This window comes from Opisthorchis viverrini (genome assembly GCF_000715545.1).
Source record: "Opisthorchis viverrini unplaced genomic scaffold opera_v5_572, whole genome shotgun sequence".
Classification (NCBI taxonomy): domain Eukaryota; kingdom Metazoa; phylum Platyhelminthes; class Trematoda; order Opisthorchiida; family Opisthorchiidae; genus Opisthorchis; species Opisthorchis viverrini.
In genome coordinates, this window is record NW_008752237.1 from 27,490 (window position 1) to 50,315 (window position 22,826).

The 22,826-nt window shown below is 41.7% G+C and overlaps 1 protein-coding gene across 1 annotated transcript in view; it reads left to right on the forward strand.

Moving 5' to 3' along the window:
* Nucleotides 1-8,255: 8,255 nt before the first annotated feature.
* T265_11767 (hypothetical protein) overlaps nt 8,256-22,826 on the forward strand; it is a gene marked incomplete at both ends in the record, with an annotated part of 79,509 nt that continues 64,938 nt past the window's right edge. The window contains 3 exons of the mRNA XM_009178516.1: nt 8,256-8,340; nt 18,977-19,254; nt 21,453-21,781. Of these exons, the coding sequence (XP_009176780.1) occupies nt 19,027-19,254; nt 21,453-21,781 (557 nt within the window). The remainder of the gene's footprint in view (nt 8,341-18,976; nt 19,255-21,452; nt 21,782-22,826) is intronic.

Here is a 22,826-nt window from a genome sequence, read left to right on the forward strand (position 1 = left end):
GGCGAATGGTCGGAAAACTAAGTCTAAATAATCATGGGCGGCAGAGGAGCTCTGTTGATATAGGCAAGAAAAAACGTTGCATTAGCTCCGCCCAAATTCGTAGGCTTGAGGAATCACACTTGGCAGTTTGCTTCTAGACGTGAATCACTGTGTTCATGGCATAAAACGGATCAACTACCGATAGATCCTTATCAAACACTAAAAATTCATTGATCGTCCACTTAGTAAGCACTGAAGCGGCGGACTTGTGAATTCTGTCGATAGACCTCTGATTCTTAGAAAGAGGTCACCAGTTGGTCCTAAAATCTACTCGTTAATGAGGACATGCCATCCAAAACGTAACGAGGAATGTGTCACCTGTGATATATATATATATATCATATACTTTGAAGAAACTCGTTAGTCGTGTTCTGGACTGGTTTGAACTCTACCCTCCGATAGATAATTCACTTATTGCCCTTCTGCTGGCCGTTTCCATCCTCTGACAACTACCAGAGCAGGTGTGGGTAGTATTTGCATCCCACTGTAGGTCTCCCCTTGATTGCGATCTAGTCCCCGGAAGTCGAGAGAAACAGCCGTTGGCTTGAACAGCCATTTGATCGGGTGCTTCTTTTTGATCCCATATGTATGGTGAAGTGCTAGAAGTGGAGATTGTATGAACACTACGACCTACCGCCCACTCGCGGATAGGGGTGCATCATGCTATTTCTTCAGCAGCTGGTAATTTTCAGTAAGTGCAAAACGTACAAGTTGAGTCACAGACAGATCCGAATTATGAGTTCTGCCCAACTCCGTCCCAGAAGATCGCGTTCCATATTATTGGGTATATATGTGTACAATATATATATATATATATATATATTCCGCTTCATTTGGAAAAAAAGATTTATGGTGGATAACAGCTGGGAAGTTTATGGAGTCAGGCTTTATCTCCTACTGCCTTATATAACTTTTAGAGCGTTTAGTCACTATTTTTCTGTTGTTTGATATTCAAAATGCTGTTCAAGAGGTCACCATGTCTCATCAGTGAAAACATAGATGCGAATACAATGAACGTTTGCATCTTTGTGTGACTGACCTTGATACGGTACTCTATTTTGCCGTCGAATAATCACGGAGAGTTTTTAGCAAATCCTCTACGCAATAAATGGATTTTGGCAACCCCTGGACGACCGTAACCCTAGGTCTGTTTATCCACTTAAAGAGTGATTCACACATTAAAACAGATAACAAAAGCGCAAATGTACTGGGAAATTGGTCAGTGGAAATGGTATTTAACTGGTCAAATCCTACTGGCTGTTCTGAGTTCGGCAAAAGCTATGTTGAATTACGTCAAATTACTGAATTGTTGGGTTGTCACATCGCACACACGACACTGCTGTGACGTATTTAGGCTTCCCATTTGCCCATATCCTATCCTTATCCATATATTTCTAAAACACAGATTTCTTTATTCTCATTATCCAGAAATTTTCAGCTGTCTGAAGCACAATAAAATAAATTTTGGTCACCGCTTCGGACCGAAATTTCATAGCTTAGTAATTCGCAATTTAACTTCAATCGGATTTAGAAGACACTGTTGTGCTTCAGGGTAAAGAAAGGGAGCGAGCCTCAACAGCAATCTGTTTCACTTCCGACATTCACATCTTGATTTGCGAACGAAATTTAGATAATATTAATGATAGATGACTCATATAACACTTGTGGTTACGTCCTGTTTGAACTTCAGATTCCTAAAACTAGAGACTTATCACCAGGTAGAACTATTAAATCGTAAACGAGGATTCTATGGATGCCGCAGTACCACGTGAGACTATTCTCTCGATCTCGTAAGCTAATGCCCAGGCAACACGAGATGGCACAACGCTGGTCAAACCACAGATATGAATGTCAAAATACGAGGCTGAACAAGGCCGTCGGCGAAATGATTGAAGTGTATGATCCGACATCTCGGAAAATGAAGCCATAATAGATGGCAGCTTACAACCACCTAACAAGCCGGTTTCGCTGAGCTTGACAGTTGAGTCGCACATGTTTCACCGCCGTGGTGAAACAGACTTGGGTCAGTACACACTGTTCACACAGTGGCCAGGTCACCAGAGTCTTAGGAGTCTCATAGCCGAAATCAACCCTTCATTAGCACAGAACTGGCTTCGGTCAAGTACCAAAGTGCCTGGTTTTACCGTCCTCCGTAAATGTGAAACAGGCTTTTTGACTGGTTCTGTCTGTGGCCAGTGGAGGTAGGTTTCATTGCAGGTTATCCCGTCGCGAAATCGGTTGGCTTGTCACCGCTGTGTGGCTGCCATGAAATGGCTTTCTACACAAAAAAATCTGGCAACCATCAGTTTGCGAAAACTAGGGGAATTTCAAATAGTACCAAATTTATTCATTAAGACACATATAATAGAAATGATTGGAAGTATGTTGCCCAGTCATAAATACAACTGTTCACACTCTAGGAACAGTTTTGTCGGTAGAATACACTCGCTTCCATCTCCATTCATATCCATCTATAACCCATTTCGGTCGGCTTTATGGAAGGTGATCATCATGCTACTGGCCATTTGACAGTAGCTCAGATTGTTAACTGTTGTTACACCGTTAGCGCGCTAGTTTTTTTTTTACTACGGAGGTGCAGTTGAATTATGATTGTTTCAATACCTGCACGCGGATCTTATGGAGTGGCCTTGAATCACTCATATAAAACGATGCAGTTGGATTTATCTGGTTATCATCACCTACAAAGTGAGTCATGTTCATCCCGATCACGTGGTTTGGCTTATCACATCCTTTACTTGAAGTCAAGAGTTCAGCAATTCGTTTTCCCTCCCATAGCGTTTGTGGAGCACTTATGAAAAAAATGAAAAAATGACCGTGAACAGGCACAGTATACCTGATGTTGGCGTTGATCATTTGAGGCTTTCCGAAATATGAATATTTTCTAAGGCATTAAATGCTTTTCAGAGAGCGGCGACCAGTCAGCTCCCGGTCATTTTGGAGGTCTTGTCGCATTTACAGCGTATCACAACATAAACATGGGCTTCCCTCATTTTGAACGATTGTGTTGGGCTATACGTCATAGCAGCTATTTCACTGGCAAATCGCTTCCTGGTTTTCTAAAGGGCCATCTAACTCTGCAGCTAACACATACAAAGTGCAATACCTTCGTTGACCAGAGAAGTGATTAGGTTTCGTTTTTTTATCTCATACAGGGAAATGAAAATTTCTCCAATAGCAAGGACGTTTTTCTGGATAACGCACCTAGAACGGAAACTCGTCAATTTCCTCTTCAGCAGTGCGCTCACATAACCTGTCACGTTCTATAATCACTTTGGTCAACTTGTGCGAACAATGTACCGTAAACTATCACTGGTATAACGCTTATAGAATGGTATCAACCTTAGTTCAAATTTGTCCATAAATATTTCAGACGTGAACAGACGGAGTGATCCACGAAATGGCCCTCATTTTGTCCATATATAAATGATTCCATTGAGTAAATGTATAACATTAAGGGGGTCCTACAAAGTCAAACAGAAAACCAGGCATGACAAAATGGGTTAAGCACGCGTGAATGTTTGCTTTTTGGCGCGTTCCGAGACTCAATAAACTTTAAAAACCAAAAAAACTGTTTAAACTTAGAACACTAAACGATAGGAGAAATTATTCGTTTTCAAAGAAATGAGCGCTGAATCTTGACTCCGTTGACAATCTGTGGATCACCACAAGCACTCACAGTCAGTCACTAAAGTGGATATTGGGTTCCACCACCAACCAAAGACTTAGGTGAAAGGTAGGGATCGGAGACATGCGACTGCTAAAGTTTAGTTTCATTCAAACCCGAATTTCATGGGGTCACAGGTCAGTCCGACAAAAATCAAAAGCATGACTATTCCTGTGTTTCTTTTCAATGTATTTCAACAAACATACAATTCTCTAATCCAATATTCTGAACTTTATCGATTGACATTTTTCTATCGTCGGGTCGTGTTCGAAGACCACTGTTTCCAGGTTCTCTCACGGACAAATATAAATTATAACATTTCTCTGTCCAGATGGAAAACGTTTGCAACAATGTATCTGAACCTTATTCTGGCTGACTGCCCGCGAAAAGTGCCTGGTTATTTTTCGGATTCCAAGACAATCAGATATATCATGGGGATGGAAATAAAAAATATTCATATAATCATTTTTTCACATTTACACCAAAGCCTTCCGTCTGTTCGCAGTTAACACGTAGTTAGTTGACCAGTGGTCAGCTGGACAACTGAGGTTACACGTGACCCAGTACCTTTTCCACAGGACAGTTTCAAGTTCCAAGGCATGCAGGTGCCAGTCCACCGTAGCCTCAGATTCCGGATTGTAAGACACTAATGAGCGATTGATTCCTTTGTCTAAGGTATCACTAATGACAACACCTGCGAGGGACTAGTCGTGTATCGCGATTGTTCAAACGAACCACTTTGGGTAAATTTCGAAAATTGCCAAGTGAAGTCCATACTTCCCGTATCCCACAAACTCTCAGGTGACTCATTTGTTATCTTTGTATTCCAGTTAGGATATGAAATTTTGTGTTCTCGAAAATGTGTCATACTGAGTAGACCTCATCACTACCTACCATTTGTTCAGCAGGGTTACCGTACTTGAGGATTCGAATGTGTTTTAAAGCCAATTTTGTTGAAATAGAAATGATAATTACCGTCTCAAGTAGACCTTCGCAAAATTTGCTTTTGGATGTTTACACCATTGCTACGTACTTTCAGATACCAAATACAAGGTCCTTAAAAATGTGCGACCTTGTTTGGTGTTGTCATTCTTTGATTCTTATAAAATATTGGAATAAATGGACGGCATCTGACCACATTTTAGGTCTTTATTACAAGTTCAAACTTTCCCAGACGGGAGACCTGAAGTTTGAAATAGTGTAAATACCACACCTTATGTGACACTAGTTGTCATCGTTTTTTCAGATCGGAGGAAAAATATTTACTTGGATTCATGATCCATCATTAGTTAGAAATATAGGTACAAACTATTAAAGATACTCGAGAAAAATCAACCATATATTTTTATCATTTCAGCTAGTTTGAGCCAGGTTATCGTCGACATAATAACCGCATATACGACTAAGGATCAGTTAAAGGTCTGGTTAACACGAGTGTCACTTGAACGGCATACTATTTTTAAGATGAACGTTTAACTCCACAAGCAAATTTTGATGCTTAACTAATAAACACAAATAGGCTGTTGAGTTTTCATCAGCCGTATAAGTAGTATAGCATATCGAAGTTATTGTTTCACTGAATGTCACCATAACTGTTTGAAGGCTTTTGTTGCGTGTGATTTTTTCTCACGACTTCCAGAACGCGATAAAGGTTCAAACGGTGTCACTTCGGACCAACGCCCAACTGGTCCAATGGTGTCGTATGCGCATGTGCGCATGCAGTCAGAGAATCATTGATCACAGCTGCACTATGTGGCACCAGCAACAAAGAACATGCGTGTCAACGTGAAATACATGTTGAACGTTACTGACACAATTCCGCTAGAATGTAGCTGACTGAACACGTCATTGTGTGCAATGATACGGCTCGTTCGCGTTGGCTATATCGCAACTTAATCAGTGTGAATTGCCGCAGCTGCGAAAATACACAAACAACCTGCAGCACCTCAAACCAAACAGCGTTCTGATTTTCTGATACGCCGTACTATACAACACTCATCTTTGGCATGATTGTGACATAAATGGAAGGCGAGAGAATCTGCAGAAGCTATGAAAATATGTTAGTTTTCAGCACTCGTTCTTCACGGATGGTAGTAAGTTAGTATTCCTCCCGTAATAGGCAGTTTTATACACTTATTTAGTGCGTCCGATGCGGATAACCTAAGACATACTCTAATGTGAACGCGGGAAACCCGTCCGGTGTTCATAATCATGAACTGAATAAGTTGACGCTCTAAAAAAACCCAACCTATGTTTACTATACAACCTGTGGCACATCGCGATTCTCAGTGGGCTGAAAGCAAACGAATGTCCAGTCAATTACTTGCATCAGTCATTCTGTAGATCCTCTGATTCGGAGCAGAACTTCGTAACAAGTTTTGCCCAGAAACTTTGTTACATGATTTACGTTGATTAGTTGACATCTCAGTGGCCACTAATTAGAGGATCCACCTTTCAGGAGACGACTGTAGTACACTGAAAATCGGTAATGACGTGTTAGTAAGATCTGCGCCACCAAGCAATGCAAACGCTTTGCACTTTACCCCATGGTGGCGGGGAAAATCACATCCTGCCAGGGTGAGCTGTTCGCACCCGGAACATACCAAAAACCGAACGCATCTGATTGGGCGTATGTTTGCTCCATAGCCCAGCAAAGGCGAGAAAAATTTTGCTCGAGGTTGGCACAGTTGCGGGGGACATTGGGTCTCAAACGACTTATTGCTTTTAAGTTGTGAGCTCCAGTAAGAGAGAAACTCGTGCTGCGGCGTCCAAATTCTGTAGATGCACATCATTCGCACTAGCTTGCTACCACTCCATAAGACTGAGTGCTTCTGGGAGAAGACACTCACAAGTGAAACGGTATTAATCGTTATCTGCATCATCACGATTCCGCAAAGGTCAATGGAATTGCTATACACTTCTAGCGATTTCAGCACCAGAATAAATGGTTACTTTCACCAAAATCGGTTCCTTTGTAACAATAACATACGTCAAACAATGTGGCCAATTTTTAACACAAAATGTAGTTACTAGGTTTTGCCGGTCTGTAGACTGTCAGGTACCACAAAGTACACTCGAGTGAACAAGAGTGCAGAAACCCTGTCTCTTTTATGAACGAAGAAGCTTTGTGAGACATTGAAACCATAAATTCCACCCGTATTATTACATTTTGTCTACAGGGCTGGAAAATTTATGAAGAAACAGGTTGGTGTTCTGACAGGGCTGGAAAATTTATGAAGAAACAGGCTGGTGTTCTGTGCTCTTTTGCCACAGCTATACACCACTTATCCGTCAGTTTTGGCGTGCGCCCTGGCCTTCATGTGGATGAAGTCTTCAAACAATGGAGTGACTTGTTTTGGGGGGACATCAACAGTCTTCACTTTCCACACTAATTCCACCTAAGCACTACCATGTTTTATTTTCCTAGTTTCATTGACGGCTAATTGTGCGTATTCGGTGCTTTCATAACATTTATGAATCATTTCGAGATTGGAGTCACCGTTAAGTACAGCAGACTTATGAATCGAACTCAAAGAACTGCACAATATTCTTACGACACTGTAATGTAACGACCAAAGTTGTGCTGTAACATATCAGAGTAGAACGATTTGGGTTTGTACGATTGCTCATAATGAAATGAGTCTTCCACGAGATTGGGCTATCAGAAGTGACCGGAGCGGTGCAAATGCAATCTCCGTGCTCCCCGAGGTGTGGGATGCGCTTATCTACTTACTGTGTCAACTCCACCTTTTATTGCCAAACAGTTAAGATATTCTAAGATGCGATAGACCATCCTCTGAATCTAGGCACGTCACTGGTTAGTCCAGTGCGTGGATTCCCGCCGCTTTTATGCCTCATTGGTTATTATCGACTGAGCTGTATTCAAAGAAGGCTCCGCTCCTTATATGAGCTGTAGCAAGAGTTTACGACAGATACACGAATGCAAAATATGATGAATGCATTCGTGTACACAAACCCCTCTGGAAAGTGCCACCCAATGAGTGGAAAGATTTAGGCATTGGTTTCTTTCTTAGTGGAAGAAAAACCAGGACTTGAGTGTTCCATTTTTCCCCGAAGGGGTCACTTTCTGTGGATATGTTCTTCGGAGGAACTGGTACGCACCTACTCCAACTTTTAGCCACGAAGAAGCAAAACTTGACGAGTTGAAGTGAGCAGGAAATGAATAAGCGGTACAAAATCGTGGCGGACGGAACGACAGCACAGTTTCCGAATTTTTATGGCTTTCTCAAGCGTGAGACAAGCGGTAGGCACTAAGTATGTCAAGCACGGTCGCGGCGTCCAAAGCGATCGAAATGTTAATTCGTCAATGATACACGTGATAGAAGCGGGTGCCTGTACGCAGGCTGATTGGCTGACTGTATTCGGAACTCGCACGTGTGTCCACACAACCATTTGTGTGGTCGTCTGTGCCGATTGGTACAGGTATCGTGTGCGTCTGCATCCTATGCGCCTTCAGGCGGCGTGATTACACGTGAAGTCGTTTTGCATTTGTGTGCAGAGCTGGAACTGATGGAGGTGTCACTTCACTAGATCGTGCTATTCGGATACTGTGGCAGGCTTGAGCTACCGAAAACTCCATCGAGAAAAGTGGCTTTGTAAGTTGTTTGATGCTACGACCCGCCTTTCCCTAGTACCTAGTACTATTGATTCCCTATCAAGCCGTTAAGTACGAGATAATGAGTAATTCCTTTCAACCTTGACTTGCTGCCACCCTCTCTTGCTCTTACTTCAGTGGTACTAGATGTCTTTTATTTCCGGCTCGGTTACCCACCAGCATAATTTGTAGGTAGCATTCACCACCCACCCTCCCGCACACACACATCTGAGTCTGAATCCGGGTCACGCAGGCCTAATTCAAGTATATTTCACATATATTTTCATAAACATGGACAGGCAGTCCATCATTTGCGGATATTATGTCGGTGTTGAGCGACAATAGCATGCTGAACAACTGCTCACACTGATTTCGGAAAATTGGACACACATTATGCAGCCTCCATTTCCCTGGAACTCGAATTCAACTTTTGTTCACGGATGCATTGCCTGTCAGTTTCTCAGTATATATTCTTCATGCTCCTATGGGCTGAGATAAAACCAGACAAAATAACGTGTTCATCCAAGTGTCGTGTGAAACAACAACACAAGTTTCGAACACGCCTTCGCCAAATACAGTTTTTCCAGTTTATTGGGACTTACTTCCAGTTTTACGTACAGTAGACCGTTCATTCCAGAACGTTAGCTGTTTCGGTTTTGGAAACATTTGGTAATGCATATACGATACCAGTTTGTAGAATGCTTGTGGATCCGTGGAGATAGAGAATTTAGCAAATGAGCAGTACCAAGATTGGTGATATTTAAATGGTTATACGGAATTAGTAATGAGCAGTAATGAAAGATCGGCTGGAGGTTGAGGAGGTGAAAAAGCAAGTTCAAAAAGACAAGTACTCGAGTAAAGCATTGAGGAAAAATCCGCCTATCTCACAAGGTTTAGTGCATGGTGAACTCAATTCGTACTGTTGTCCCAGGGTTCGATAACTAAGGCAGTCGCGTTCAATAGAAACGGTGCTTACATTTTGCCTTACAAATCATCGTTCTAATTACTTGCTTCCATATTACTTTACGTGGGAAATTACGGAGAGGTGACCCGGCAAGATCGCGCTCAGTAACCCGGGCTGTGTTGCAGCCCAATCTCTATGCCCTAACGACTTTCATTCGAATATCAATCAAATAATGCGTAACTACTCTGCAAACGCGGCGTTTACTTGGAAAAGTGGAGGGTTACATAAGGCTGTTTGTGGAAACCACCCGTATTCTACATAGTTTTAAGTATCACTCCTAGCCTCCTTATTTGCAACTTATCGAGGTTGTGCCAATCAAGTTTTAAAACCCGCTGTTTTACTTTGTGTGACTCAGCTGTGTTGCCGATACGTGAACCAACTTAGCTACTGCTAATTTCGCCACACACAGATCGATAGACTGACATGACTGAAGGTCCAGCCAGTACCAGGCGCTATTGGCAGGTATTCTAGCAGCACGTACTGACAAACTGCAGATGTTTTTTCACTCCTGGATACAATGCTTTGTAAATCTCCGTTTCTAAGCTTTAATCACTTATCTCTCTCCACAGGATACGCGGTTGTTCTGTCCGTCGCATCCGGTAACTTTTCACGCTACTTAACAAGAAATCAAGCCTCTTTGTGATTCCACATTGACTGGTAAATGCTATTAAGACCGTTTTATTTGCTTAAGCTGTCTAACAATAACTGTCTTTTGGTCATCAGCAGCTTGATGAAAGCCTTATTCTTTCAATCGATAAACGTCAGTTGGAGGCCGTTGCGTGTTTTCGTAGTGCTGATTTTCCGCTTTTATGCGAGGTTGCGTTTAAAACGATCTCCTGAGTTAGAATGAAGCAATACTATGCTGAACTTACACAGTATTTTCTGTCAGGGCGGTGTGTTATTCAGACTGCCCCCAGACTGGTAGGTGTTCATTAAAAGTTGGATTACCGTTGTGGTGTTACTTCAGCAATCACTACCTTATGGTAAGACTTTCGAGGCGAAAGCTTCCGGCAAAGACCATGATACTTGTTATCAGGGCTTGTGTGCTATAGTGATGCTTAAGCCACACGAAATACTGAAACAAATCTACCTCCCAAGATGGTCACCGTGTGGTGGCATCGGTCGGCTTTCACTATTCGCTGCACAGACAGGTCGGATAAGCACAACAATTTTACTGCTGATGCCCCCATCTTTTATCAAGCCATCTCCAGAAGTCCGACTCAACAACCATTATCCGAAGGATGCGAGTCTGGGTCATGTCAGTCACACTCATGACTTTCCGCACGATCCCCTTTCATCTGCCGCAGTTCAGACCTTGTTCTTGCTCTTTTGCCGCAGATTATAATGTGTGGAGCATCGGATAAACATGCCAACAAGCATTTCACATACTTATCGGTAGGCTTGCGGTGTTCTTTTGAAAATGAAACGAAAGATCCTATTGTGAAAATTGCGCTTAAGACACGTTCGCCTTCTGGGCTCTATTGACTTATGGTGCAGCTGATCCTGCGGCTCTCGCGTTGGGTCGAACCTCAGCTCTTGTGATCAGGTCCCCTTACTTGAATAAAGATTCGTAAATAGCTCACTTTATATCCTTCCGCCGTCACCTTTAAGTAAACCTGCGCTATTAGCCTACCTAAACACCAACAAACTGTAACGTTTCTTTTCACGGTGCACAATCTTGTGGAGTTTATTCACGCCCTTGTTCAGCAACACGATTTCACCTAGAGTCATATCGGTCGAAGACTTTAATCTTCAAGAAGCTGAGTTGATCAGGTAGCCACGAGCAGCAGATGGCGAATCTCAGACTTTCACTACCGACTTTCCCGAACTACAAAGTTATGGTCAAGGCTTGCTCTCATTCTGTGTGGATTTTCTCCAAATATCCCCGGCAGACTTATGAAACTAACTCGCCACTTAACAGCAGAAGACCCTTGTGAAACAAAATTGAACAAATTTGAGCTGAATACGTGATGTCTAAGGAATAGCCTCATCATATCTTACCACAAGATAACCATGGTTTGACTTAAGACTGGGAACTGTTAGTGTGGCCTTTCCGAGGGCGCAGACAAAAACTACTGATTTCTGAAAAGAATATCTCGTTTCCTGATTCAAACTCCATCCGCGCCACCAAAATGCTTGGCTAACTCCAGGTGCGCTAGAAAAGAGGGCGGCAGACCTGTGTGTTCTATTTTACTAGGTTATTTAGGAAAAAGAATGCGTTCCGAAAAACTGAGGACCATCCATTTTTTACCTTTGTTTAAAAAGGTACCCAAGGTACACTTCTCACGCGTATAGACGTACGTCTGTCGCAACCAGCCGCAAGCTTGTCCAGCAACATGAAGCATAGCTTCGAAACAGGCAACGCACAGACAGCAAACAACAAAGATTACAAGAGCACGAGGAAGCCTCCAGGTTGTGTGGCGTTACGTGAGTTCTGGTTGGTGAGGCTCAGGTTTTGTGGGCTGTGAACGATTTGTGTGCTGCGTGGGTGCGTTTAGAGATCAATGATTGGGGTCTTCCAGACACGAGGTTCGATTGTCATGCCACGAAAAGTTGGTGTGTAGCAAACCATAGACTCACGTAGTTTACATTACTTTACTGAAAACTGACCACCTACATTTTCTTACTATTTCCATCTCTAGATTCATTCCGGAAACTAGTTAATTATATGCGGACTATTTTAGCTATGAAACATGGCTGTAACACAGGGCACACATTGTGGTTTGTTCAGTGCTTAATTCGCAGATTTGAGAGCATGAAGCCCTTGAATACGTCCTCCAATGGGGATGAGTGTGACTTACGTCTATCGAAATAGCATGCACGTTCATATACGCTGTTGTTTATTATCGCTCTAACCTTTGAGGCTACGAGTAAAATAACTTTGGAGTTCGGTTCAATGAAAGAACATGGCGTAAACATATTGCTGATGAATGATTCCGAATCCACCAGGTTGAAGTATGGGTTGGAGGGTTTTAAGGTTTGAGTCATTTCGCTGAAAGTAAAGGCGCTGAATTCTTTCATGAAAATACATTAAGAAAGAGACTAAGAGGGTCCCTTCACCACAATTTCTTCACTCATGAACTATTTTCTCCTATCTCTGGTCCTTGAAGTCTTATATTCAACGTATTTGTTAGCATACAATGAAACCCTTTGTTTCGGCCGCAGAAAATCTTTAAACTACTCTGTTTTCCAAAACACCGTTCGAAATTTTTATTGGCTGTTGAACAACAAACGACCCTGATTTTTCAGTACAATGTAATAACCGTCTAATTTTTGATTCCGGTCTTATTTCTGATGTATTTTCCGAATCAATGACACATTTTCATAAGGTTCCTGCTGGGTGTGTAAGTAGGTTCTTATGATTAGCACATCAGTAGAATGAACCTGTTGTCTTTAGGATTTTCAACCTCGAAATTTTCGAGCATCGCTTAAAAATACCGACCTATCTTCTTATAATGTACCGTGATTTTGTTAATGTAGCCAGGTAGCCACAAAAATCTATCCCACCCAAATGACCCTGTGTTGCTTTAAGCAAACTCCGATTCCCTCAACTCTGCCGTAGTTATTGTTCTCAAATCATTTGTTTACTTGATTTATCCCGGCGTTTGAATACATTTTCACATCCTAACTTACTACCACATAATATTCCAGGTAAAGTGACCGACTTCGACTGTCAGCAAATAAGATACAAGAGGCAAATATCTATTACACAGCGTAATTATATGGTCACTCAACAACAGGCCTGCATGAGTTATCAGGGAAGGCTTGTTGTCGCACTCTCGAGTGTTACAGCATTAATTATCAGACAACATGGGGCATCAAAAAGTGGTAGTACAAAGCTGCAGCATTAGGGGTTTTGGTTCCATGAGTTATCAGGGAAGGCTTGTTGTCGCTCTCTCGAGTGTTACAGCAGTAGTTATCAGACAACATGGAGCATCAAAAAGTGGTAGTACAAAGCTGCGGCATTAGGGGTTTTGGTTTATCAAAATTTAGAGGATCCACAGGATAGGAAGAGACTTTTGATGCTAAAATGGCTAGGCGAGTTCAAGGTTCGTGGTCAGGTTTTATCTAGCAATTTTCACACAAAATGCAGATAATTTGTAATGTACTGGTGAAGACGGACAACCAAAAATTAAAATGAGCTTCTTCGTTACCCTTCCATCCTGTCATTCATACTCCCGAGTTCATCTAATGCAGAATTGTTGACCAATGGTGACACAAGTGCTCTCTCTGCTCAGTAGAATATAGTAACTTGGTTCTGATGAAGAACGGTCCATCCCTTGATAGACAGGCTTTTGGTGATCATTACATCTTCAGGCTTTTGTGAGGTTTAATTTTCCAGTCTTAATATGGACCACTTATTTTGGCTACTTGGTATACTTCCTACATATGCGTATTACCGTGTGTATTCATGTTTAGTCACAATACGAAGTCGACAGAAAATGTATAGTGATCCCAAAAAATGCGATGTTCACAAAATTATGCTGTTCTTGTTCAGCAATTAAAAAATCAGGGTTCTTAAGTTTGATGCACTGATGTTCTAGAAACGAAACTGAAGCTTGACACAGCAGGCAAAATACCTATGAACTGCATATTTTAGTAATAAAAATTAGCAGCCTTATTCTTTAAAAGCACTTTTTCTGAGTTTGTTGCGAGACTAAACTGGATCTTCATAGATTTACGGATTTGTTTTGTGGTGATGCATGGGTGATATCAGCAGAAAGGTGACTCTGAAGTTGTTGCTTCACCCTGTTGCCGTGGGCTTCGAAAATTAGTGGAAGACGCCTTGGTACGAATAAAAGCCTGGCTGGATCACATTTTTTACTACAAAAGAATAACTATTTAGGGCTCAAGGTAAGTTGTGCGTTTTTTCGGTACCGAATACAAATGAGGTGCACCTGGCTGTTTTAACGGCACAGCCACAGTTGGATTGTTTATTTGGAAATATAAGGAATGAGAATATTCCAAAAATCACAGTTTTTTTTACAAAAAAAGGTTGACCCCCATTCTCTTCGCTGAAGCCAAAATAGTAAACGGCGAAATAATCATCTGTTCTTTAATTGGGTAGCACGATCTAACGATGGTCCCTTTAAAGTTTAGTGTGAAACAATGAGTGCTTCCGGGAACATCACGACGCAAAGTTGAAGGAATATGCAGAGTACAATCATAGAAAACTAGATAGAATTTTATATTTCTAAAGTTGGTATTTACGAGTAACCATTGCATTGTTTAAAAAGTCTTCTGAAAAAAGTCATCACCTGATTGGTGCCATTTAAAGTATAGAATTTGTTATTTTATAAGTCACGGGTTTTTGGTCAAGCAGGTCTGCTCAAAACAAAACTTGGTGAACCCCATTAAGCTGCGAGTAATTTTATACTGAGAAAGGCTTCCGATGGCTCAGATTAAGTTAAGTAAGCCAATGACTTCAGCAATCGCCATGATTTGTCTTCTCACTTGAAGTGGTCATCGATGGGGTTATAATTAAGTGGATGCTAATAGCCACTTCCGAGCAAATATTCACACTGACGGCAAAGTCACTTCCTCTGCACCACTTAATTATACACGTAAACCCCGTTGACATCTGACAGTAGAACAACGCAAGTAGTGTTTTGACCGTTGTGAACTAAGCAACGCCCTCTGACCGCTCAGCTTATTCAAACGAAACCTCTTCCACATCCATTTGAGTTTCCTGTGACATTGCTAATGGACTTAACCACCACTTAGGGACTCCAAGTACACCCATAGTTAAAATGCATTCCTACGCTCTGCAACCACACAAATGAACCCAGTTGTTCAGCCAAAATAATAGTCATTTTACTCCACAGAAACACATGATTCGCTTTCTTTGCCTGATGGTAGCCGATTGTCTGAACAAATTAGTGGTAATGGGACAAATAAAATGCCTCATTTCACCTCCCATCTAAAGTGGCGCAAGGACAAACTCTCAATTGTTGACTGCTCTCAGGCCCATATTAATATAGAATGGCGAACATCTTGCAGCGCATGCTCGTTTATCCATGAAGAAAACGTATTAGTCAACAAGTCCTGTACTTATTGTTGTCTTTACTGAAACCCACCAGGTAGGGGAATATTTACACTTTTTGGAAATTTCACACAGATTCTTTGCCTGAATCTATGATTATTTGGGTAGAAAGGCTTCATATATAAGTCGGATGAGTCCATGTGCTATTAACCAAGTGGTTGCGCATTTGTTTGCCAAGCCTGTCAAATGGACCGTGAACGTTTCCTCACCAATGAACGGTAAAATGTCAACTCGGCCGGACAATCACTGGTGGCGAGACGCTTACGTGACGACTACCAAGCTTGACAAACGGAAAGCCAAAAGTATGGCTGCTCACCAGTAGTTACATCGTCCACAGGTAGTTAAAACCAAGCCCCATAAAAAATAATTCCATCAACTGTTCAAATAGTGGGAGGACAGGTAATCCTGCAAAAACTAACTTTAAACTAGTTGTCAGATTCACCTGTCCAACCCCCTCTTTGCTTACCTGATAAGGCACCATAAGAACGAAAGTTCTCGTACGCTTTTCATTATAGTGAAGCATTTCCCACGGGCTACCCAGAAGACGTCAAAAATCATCCAGCCGTTTTGCTTTATACAATTACCACTGATTAATGATTCTATATTGTGATTTTCTCAGAGGAACTTGACATCGTTTTCAAGATCGAAATACCGGGACTAGTGGGTTCCGTGGACGGTTTATATTTTTGGTGATCATCATCACCTTATATGTCAGCTGTATTCACTGCGTAACATCTTGGGGTAAACACACAGTTCTTGGAAGAATTTGCTGACACAAAATGAGGTGTAATCCACAAATAAAAAACATGAACAGTGTGAACACTCGTAGAATTTATGAAGGTTTTTAAAGTCCGGTACAGTTTGCTATGGAATTACATCAGCCTTACCGTCAGTCAGCAATTTCTATTCTAAGGAGAACAACTTCCATTATTCGGTGCATCGACACTCTTAATGACCTTTGAGTAACCTCGACTACTAACATGTTACGTCTGCTTGCTCTCGTGCGTTTCTTGCACATTCCACAGTAGCAATGCTGAAGCAGTGGTCTGTACGACTTTTTATGCTAAAACCTTGGCCATTGTAGACCCCATAAATTTCTAAGTAGCATCAATCTTTTTACTTAGCTCTGATAAAGGCTTCTTGGGTGTAACGACCTTACGTTTGGTGAGCGCACTGAACATAAGATGAAAAACTGCTTCCCTGGAATTTCGCGTGTTATTCGATCCAGTGAAATCCCTTTTCCGTAACCCACAAATAGCGGTGCATATGCTGTTGTTTATTCGTTTCTACTGATCCCTTCGACGGCGCTACCTTTCAGGATAGAGGAATATGATAAGATGTGTCTTTGGTGTGTACTAAATACCATGATACCGAATTCCAATACAGCTTGACGGCAAAACATTCCTCCAAAAATTGGAGGCAGAGTAATGTGAAATTCACTTACCTAAGGGACAGAAGTTCGTTTAAATCAAATGATGTCACAATCCTTAAAAGAGTACAACCTCTATGGCACAACATTGGGCATTTTTCTGACGAATTCGAACTGTTGCATGTTTTGTGACTTCTTGAGTTGGACCAGGATCTTTCAACACAGGTAACTTCAGAGAATACCAATGAACTTGGGTGTTTTGGCCTGTTGGACGGTGGTGAAAACCATATTCCATCTCTCTTAATCTACACACTAAGCAATACGATGAACGTGAGCACGTATTTATACCGCATTTGTGAAATGAGACGAAGACCAAAATGGCTTACAGTGAAACCGCGTATTCAATACGGACAATCGGAGAAACGAACTTTTGAGATCTGAGCTCAAAGGAGCCTGTTTTAATTACTTTTCGTTCAACTTAGGTGTGAAATTTTGTTATTGTTGGATTTCGTATCGTTACGGGCTTCTCTATTACCCGCACGAAGGAGTGCAGGCAAGCTATTGCCATGATGTAAAGGTTCGCAAATGAGTAGACACTTTCATAGGCAACAAAAGATAGGCGGCAATTCTGGGAAGAACGCTAAGTTGATCTGCGGTTAGCCGAGTGAAATGCATTGATTCTCCACCAATCTCATTCGAAAGCCCAAAGCGTTCACCATCCTTGCCTTCATGAGCCCTTGGGTTTCTCTTGGTTTCTCCTTATATGCTTGCATCAATGTTTTGTATTCATTAGGCAGAAAGTTATGGAACCAACGACATCAGTCAGCATTCAGAAAATGATATGGAAAGCTGCTCGCAGCCCTGTTTTCTTTCAATGTGATAGCGATTATTTTTTAATTTGGAGGAGCGCATGTTGTCAAAATATGCGAAGACTTTACTTTGAGCGGACACAAAGGACAAGCGCTGATGATTTTTAATATTTTGATGTGGCATAATTGAGTAGCGCAACAAGTTATTGCAGTTTACTTCCGCCCAATTTAGAGGAACTAAGAAAAATAAAAGCCAATGAGAAGAGACACCGCTAAAGTTGAGCACGATAATCCAAAGTTTGGAGAGATCATCCAGCGGACCACTCAAAGTCGTTCTCTTGAGTAGAAGCGATTCTCCGAACTGTCTCACTCTCGTAAACTCTGATCAGTTTAAGAGGCTGATCCATTGATTAAAAATCGTTTGACTACTTAGTTCACCGTCTGCAATGGGACCCGCAGCGAAGTAATAAGGGAAGGTCACTGTCCGCACGTGTATGACAAAAGTGAGCATTTCCACAACTGCACTCATTTGCATATCAATTTGGTTTTCACGAAGGACTCAACTGAATCCTTAGTACATGATATTCTTCAACTGATAGGCTTCATAAAGGCCACCTCACGTTTCAGTTGGCACGATATTCAAGATACCACGGTATATTTTCATAAAGTAAATTGCTCACAAGGCCGTCGAAGGTTCTTCAGCAATCTTGTGAGTAGTGTACCGATTGAAAAATGGACTGATCATTGTTTCACTAGCGAGTTTTGGTCGAGTCGTTTAGAATCAAACTAACTGGTACGTTGTGTTGCCAGTAGCCCGTATTTACTGGCCGAAAAGGCTGATCTGTAAAAGTGCACGAAAGATGACCTAGAGATTTTCTTACAGCCACCGCCAAGACGATATGCTGCTGAATTTTGAATTTTGTTTGCTGTTTACGGTTTCGATATATTTAGTTAACTTATGCAACTTGGATTAGTTAGCAGGACTAAAGCAAATGAATTATGGTATAAGGTGCATTTGGTCATATGGTACTCCTATTCAAGTGACGGTTCAGTGAAGCCAGTTTGGGGACAAGTATACCCCTCCACCACTGTTCATTTCTGGTCTACAATCCATTGTTTTACTTATGTTTGTTGTCATGTCAACGGAATAGTAGGATGATCGCAGTTCCCTCGGAAGACCTTAGTCATGTCGACCAAGATGCTCAAATCCACTGGTTCATAGTTAGCATTGTTTATCCAATTTGGTTTTTGATCAAGGAGTTTCCTGTAAATAACGGTCTACGGTGAGTGATTTCGCTGGTAAAAAAGTAGGAGCGGCAAATTCCCTTTGTGTTTTCCTCAAAAGGTAATTCTCCCTACCCTGCGCTTTTAAATGGGTTCAACTAATTTACTAGTTTCTCTTCTGTTTCTTTGGGTTTACTAAAATTTGCCACATTCCTTTTTCTACAACAGCTGTATGCACTCAAAATGCAACCTATGTGGTAATCTAGAACTCACGCCCAATGGCTAGTGGGCAAGTCGCAAGCATCTGGATGTTTGTCTGGATGATTGTCATCTGGTTGTGGGGCCACCGCCTCTGGTGCCACGCAATATGTGATTGGAACAACGTAAAACATGTTGCCTTCAGTATGACCCCTAAGATTGAGTGCTCGTATCTCACACTGACGAAAAGATCTTTGGTATTCAAATGGGTACAAACGTCTCACGGTCCGGAATACTATTGGTTGAAGGTGAGTTACTTATTACTTACTTACTTACTTACCCACCACAATACAGCAGAGCCCAAAATTAAGCAGTTCTGGCAAAAGACCTGGGGAGTCAGTACAGTTTTACATGTCTGAACTGGATAACATTCGAATACCTGTTCTATACATTGGACTTGGTTGCTAGAACATTTAGGTCAACAACGAGGCAAACGTGTAATAACCTGCCAGTGGTTCATTTTAATCCAATTTGGACGATGAAGTCAGGATTGGGTTTATAGGCCACCAGGTGATTTTCTGACCCAGTTTTTCGATGCTTTTAGCCGTTGGTCACGCACCCAGATACAGGTGGAATTATTATGGCATATTGTGTGGTAATAGGTCGTTAAATCAAATGAGAGCAGTATGCACGGCATAAACTTGTAAGACTTTACTTATGGGGCCAAACTAAATGCATTAGCTCTTAGTCTCCCTCCCCTACCTTAGGCGAGAGCCGTTTGTATTGGAGGAACAATCTAACGAACTAATTCTAGGGATTTTTCCATGGAAGATCTATGACCAATGGATGTGCCATTCTTGTGCAAGTATGAAACAAAGAAACATTCTTCACAAGCCACTCATAGAAGACCCTGCACACTAAATACCGAGTCATCATTCGAGGGGAATGATGCAAGATGGAATGGTGGGCGAATTTCTTGAAGTAATTTGATTCAAGAAAACCAGAATGAGAGATATTGCTGGACTATCTGCTTCTAACGACAGCTCAAACTGTTGCGCATTATCCAGTAGTGTCTGTGCACACTTACCATACATTCTTTTTCCAAATATATTATTAGGCTCGACTAAGATATCCGCTGCCGCAAGTAAATCAGTAGATTTCCATCGAAATAGTATCCAAAGCTGTGTAATTTTAAAGCGGAAAACACAAGAGAACCAACTACGAAGACTTTTGTCTGAAACTGAATTTTAATGATCTTCGAGGTGGCGAGGAATCGGGCTAAGACCTAGTAGTGAAAATATTGAACAGGACAGTCGCGAAAAATAAATGCTTGATGGCATTCCAGAAATAAATGTGGTTCTTGGCTGACGAGAGACTTAAATTATGTGAACGAGGTACCTTTCTGTGTACGTTAGAATAGAACATATTATGCGACATGTGTGAGAAGCAGTCAAACTAAGTTTCGTAAGGAACATAGGTTTCATACCTGGTTTGAGCGGAAAAAACTTTACTTAAGTGGCTGCAGAGAAAGTAACAGAACAAAATTAGGAAGGAAGCAGAACAATTGAAAGCGCGAAATCCCACACTAAATTGTGAAGGCGGACAAATTCTCGTAGCGCATGCACAAGATAAATGTTTGTCAGCCTTGGGAAGATTCTCATGACATCCACCCGTATTAATTCTTCAAGTTTATTTCCATTTGATGAGTATTCACCTAAGCTACAGCCTACTTGAATGGACCGGGCTAGTCTTACCTTTTCAAGTGAATTTAACTCTTGTAGTCCTTTTTCTTGCCACTTTCGAGCTTTGTTAGATTACTGGCTTTTATATGACAAGTATTTTTAGGCACAACTATCTTGGCTCAGCCGATCACAGTAACTTGCCGTCTCTTCAGGGGTGCACTCCGAGTCAAACCATGGTTTCTTCTATGGAAATCTTTATGGATAGCAAAACAAGAAACCACACTATTCGAAAAAAGGCAACTGAGAGACGTCAAATATGAACATCTGACAGATTTTTCCAGTATCCTTGTTGATTCGCGGTGTTCCGCAAGAACCATTTCTCCAGCTTATCGCTGCTTACTTTACGCGGCCTCGGAATATGAGATAAATGCCATCAGAAGTGAGTTCACATTGGAAATGAAGGACTTAAGCGATATAGACAAAATTAGAGGTAAACCTCTCTGCTAATACACATATCTAGACATTACTTGGATAGATAACTACTGCGAGACACCTAATGCCTCAAAGCAGCTATTTGGTACAAGCCTCAAATGTTCCCTGCTTTGTCTGGGCAGAGTCAACAAGGAATGCACTGGCACAGCCTACAAATCACCTCCTTCGTCCGCTTCGCAGTGTCCAGTCACAATGCCAGAATCACCATGTGTACAAACATACCTCTACTTGAATAACTCTCCGGGTTGCAGTTTACTAAACCATAGTAATCGACCAGCACGATAATTTTGTCCATCTCATTCAGTTTCTGCCCTTTTATCTCATTTCTGAAGGGTAATCCATATTTACCGGTAAACTCGTCACAACTGGGCCCACAACGGATTCAGTTTAATGTAAAGCAAGAAGAGGTGGCCGGATTCAAATTGTGCTTAGAAGCTGTCCTTCCAACTAGTCAAGGAAGGGCATCGCTGCCTGTGGAGATTAGAGTGAACAGCTTTGACGATCTATTCCAGCCGGATAGGGCCAATTTAGCAAGATATGATATCTCACTAAACGCACAGCTGAACAGGGATGGAAAATCTATTCAAAACTACATTCTTTCCTGGACGCCTCAAAGAAGAGTTATCCAAAACGGCACGTACCTGGTTCTTGTTTATTCCAGGTAAGTGAAAATGGAGTGAAAGTGAGTTCGTTTTCAATCTCCTTCGGCCAGTCTTTTCAGTTTCGTAAACTGTTAGGTTTTTGGCCGTGCATTATGCCCAAACTTCTCATACCGTCGCCGATCACAACTTAATCCGTGTCGTTTCTCACATTACCTGGTTTGTGACCCAAAGCCGCATGCACGTTTTGCCCAAAATGTCCACAGAACGTAAGGTGCTTTCTTGAATTCTGATAATTACGCATACCGAAGCCAGATTACGATCACTGATATTCATCTATCCTAAAACTATTGTGGGCCGATACGTGACCGCTCAAGTTGCGGCACACAAATTTTGTAGAGCCTTGCGCCGAAAAAGTATTCCAGGTAGTTCATCTAAAGCAGTTGAGAACACAAAGCATGAATACTTTCACTGCTACCAGGTTGTTTAATAAGTCCTAATGGCACAATGAAATTAATGAAGTGTACCTTACATAATGTCGTGTGATCCTGAAGGATATCATGATAAGTGTTAAAAATATGCATGGTATGGTAGGACGATCTGAACAGATATGTTTAATGGGATTGTTCTGGATGTAACTCATGCCATAATCGATTCTAGCGGTAATGCTCTATGATTCTGCCTTTCCAAATCGAATTCTAATTAAGTTGTAGGCTGGAGTGACATTTCGGATAGCTATTTGCTGGGGATCAAAAACTAAGCTGTGGTGCAGTTACAAATAACTGAGCCGCATTAGCAATAGACCGGTTGCCTTATATCCCGTTTAACTACCATCACACAGCGGCTGAGTCAACCGTGACTAAATTCGCTGAATGTACTTACTCAGCCGAAGCGATGAAGCCCACAGATTAACAAATAACCGATGTCTGTAAAATGAAACAGGCCCAAGTTGCCTGTTGGACAATACAAACATAATCCCTTTCATTGGCTAGTTGCCATGCCACCTGAAGAAATCAAGGGGACTGTGATCCGGCCAGATTGCCCAAGCCCAAACAGGAGCTACCTAGATGCAGATGTTGGACTCCAAACATGAGCATTTCGGTCATT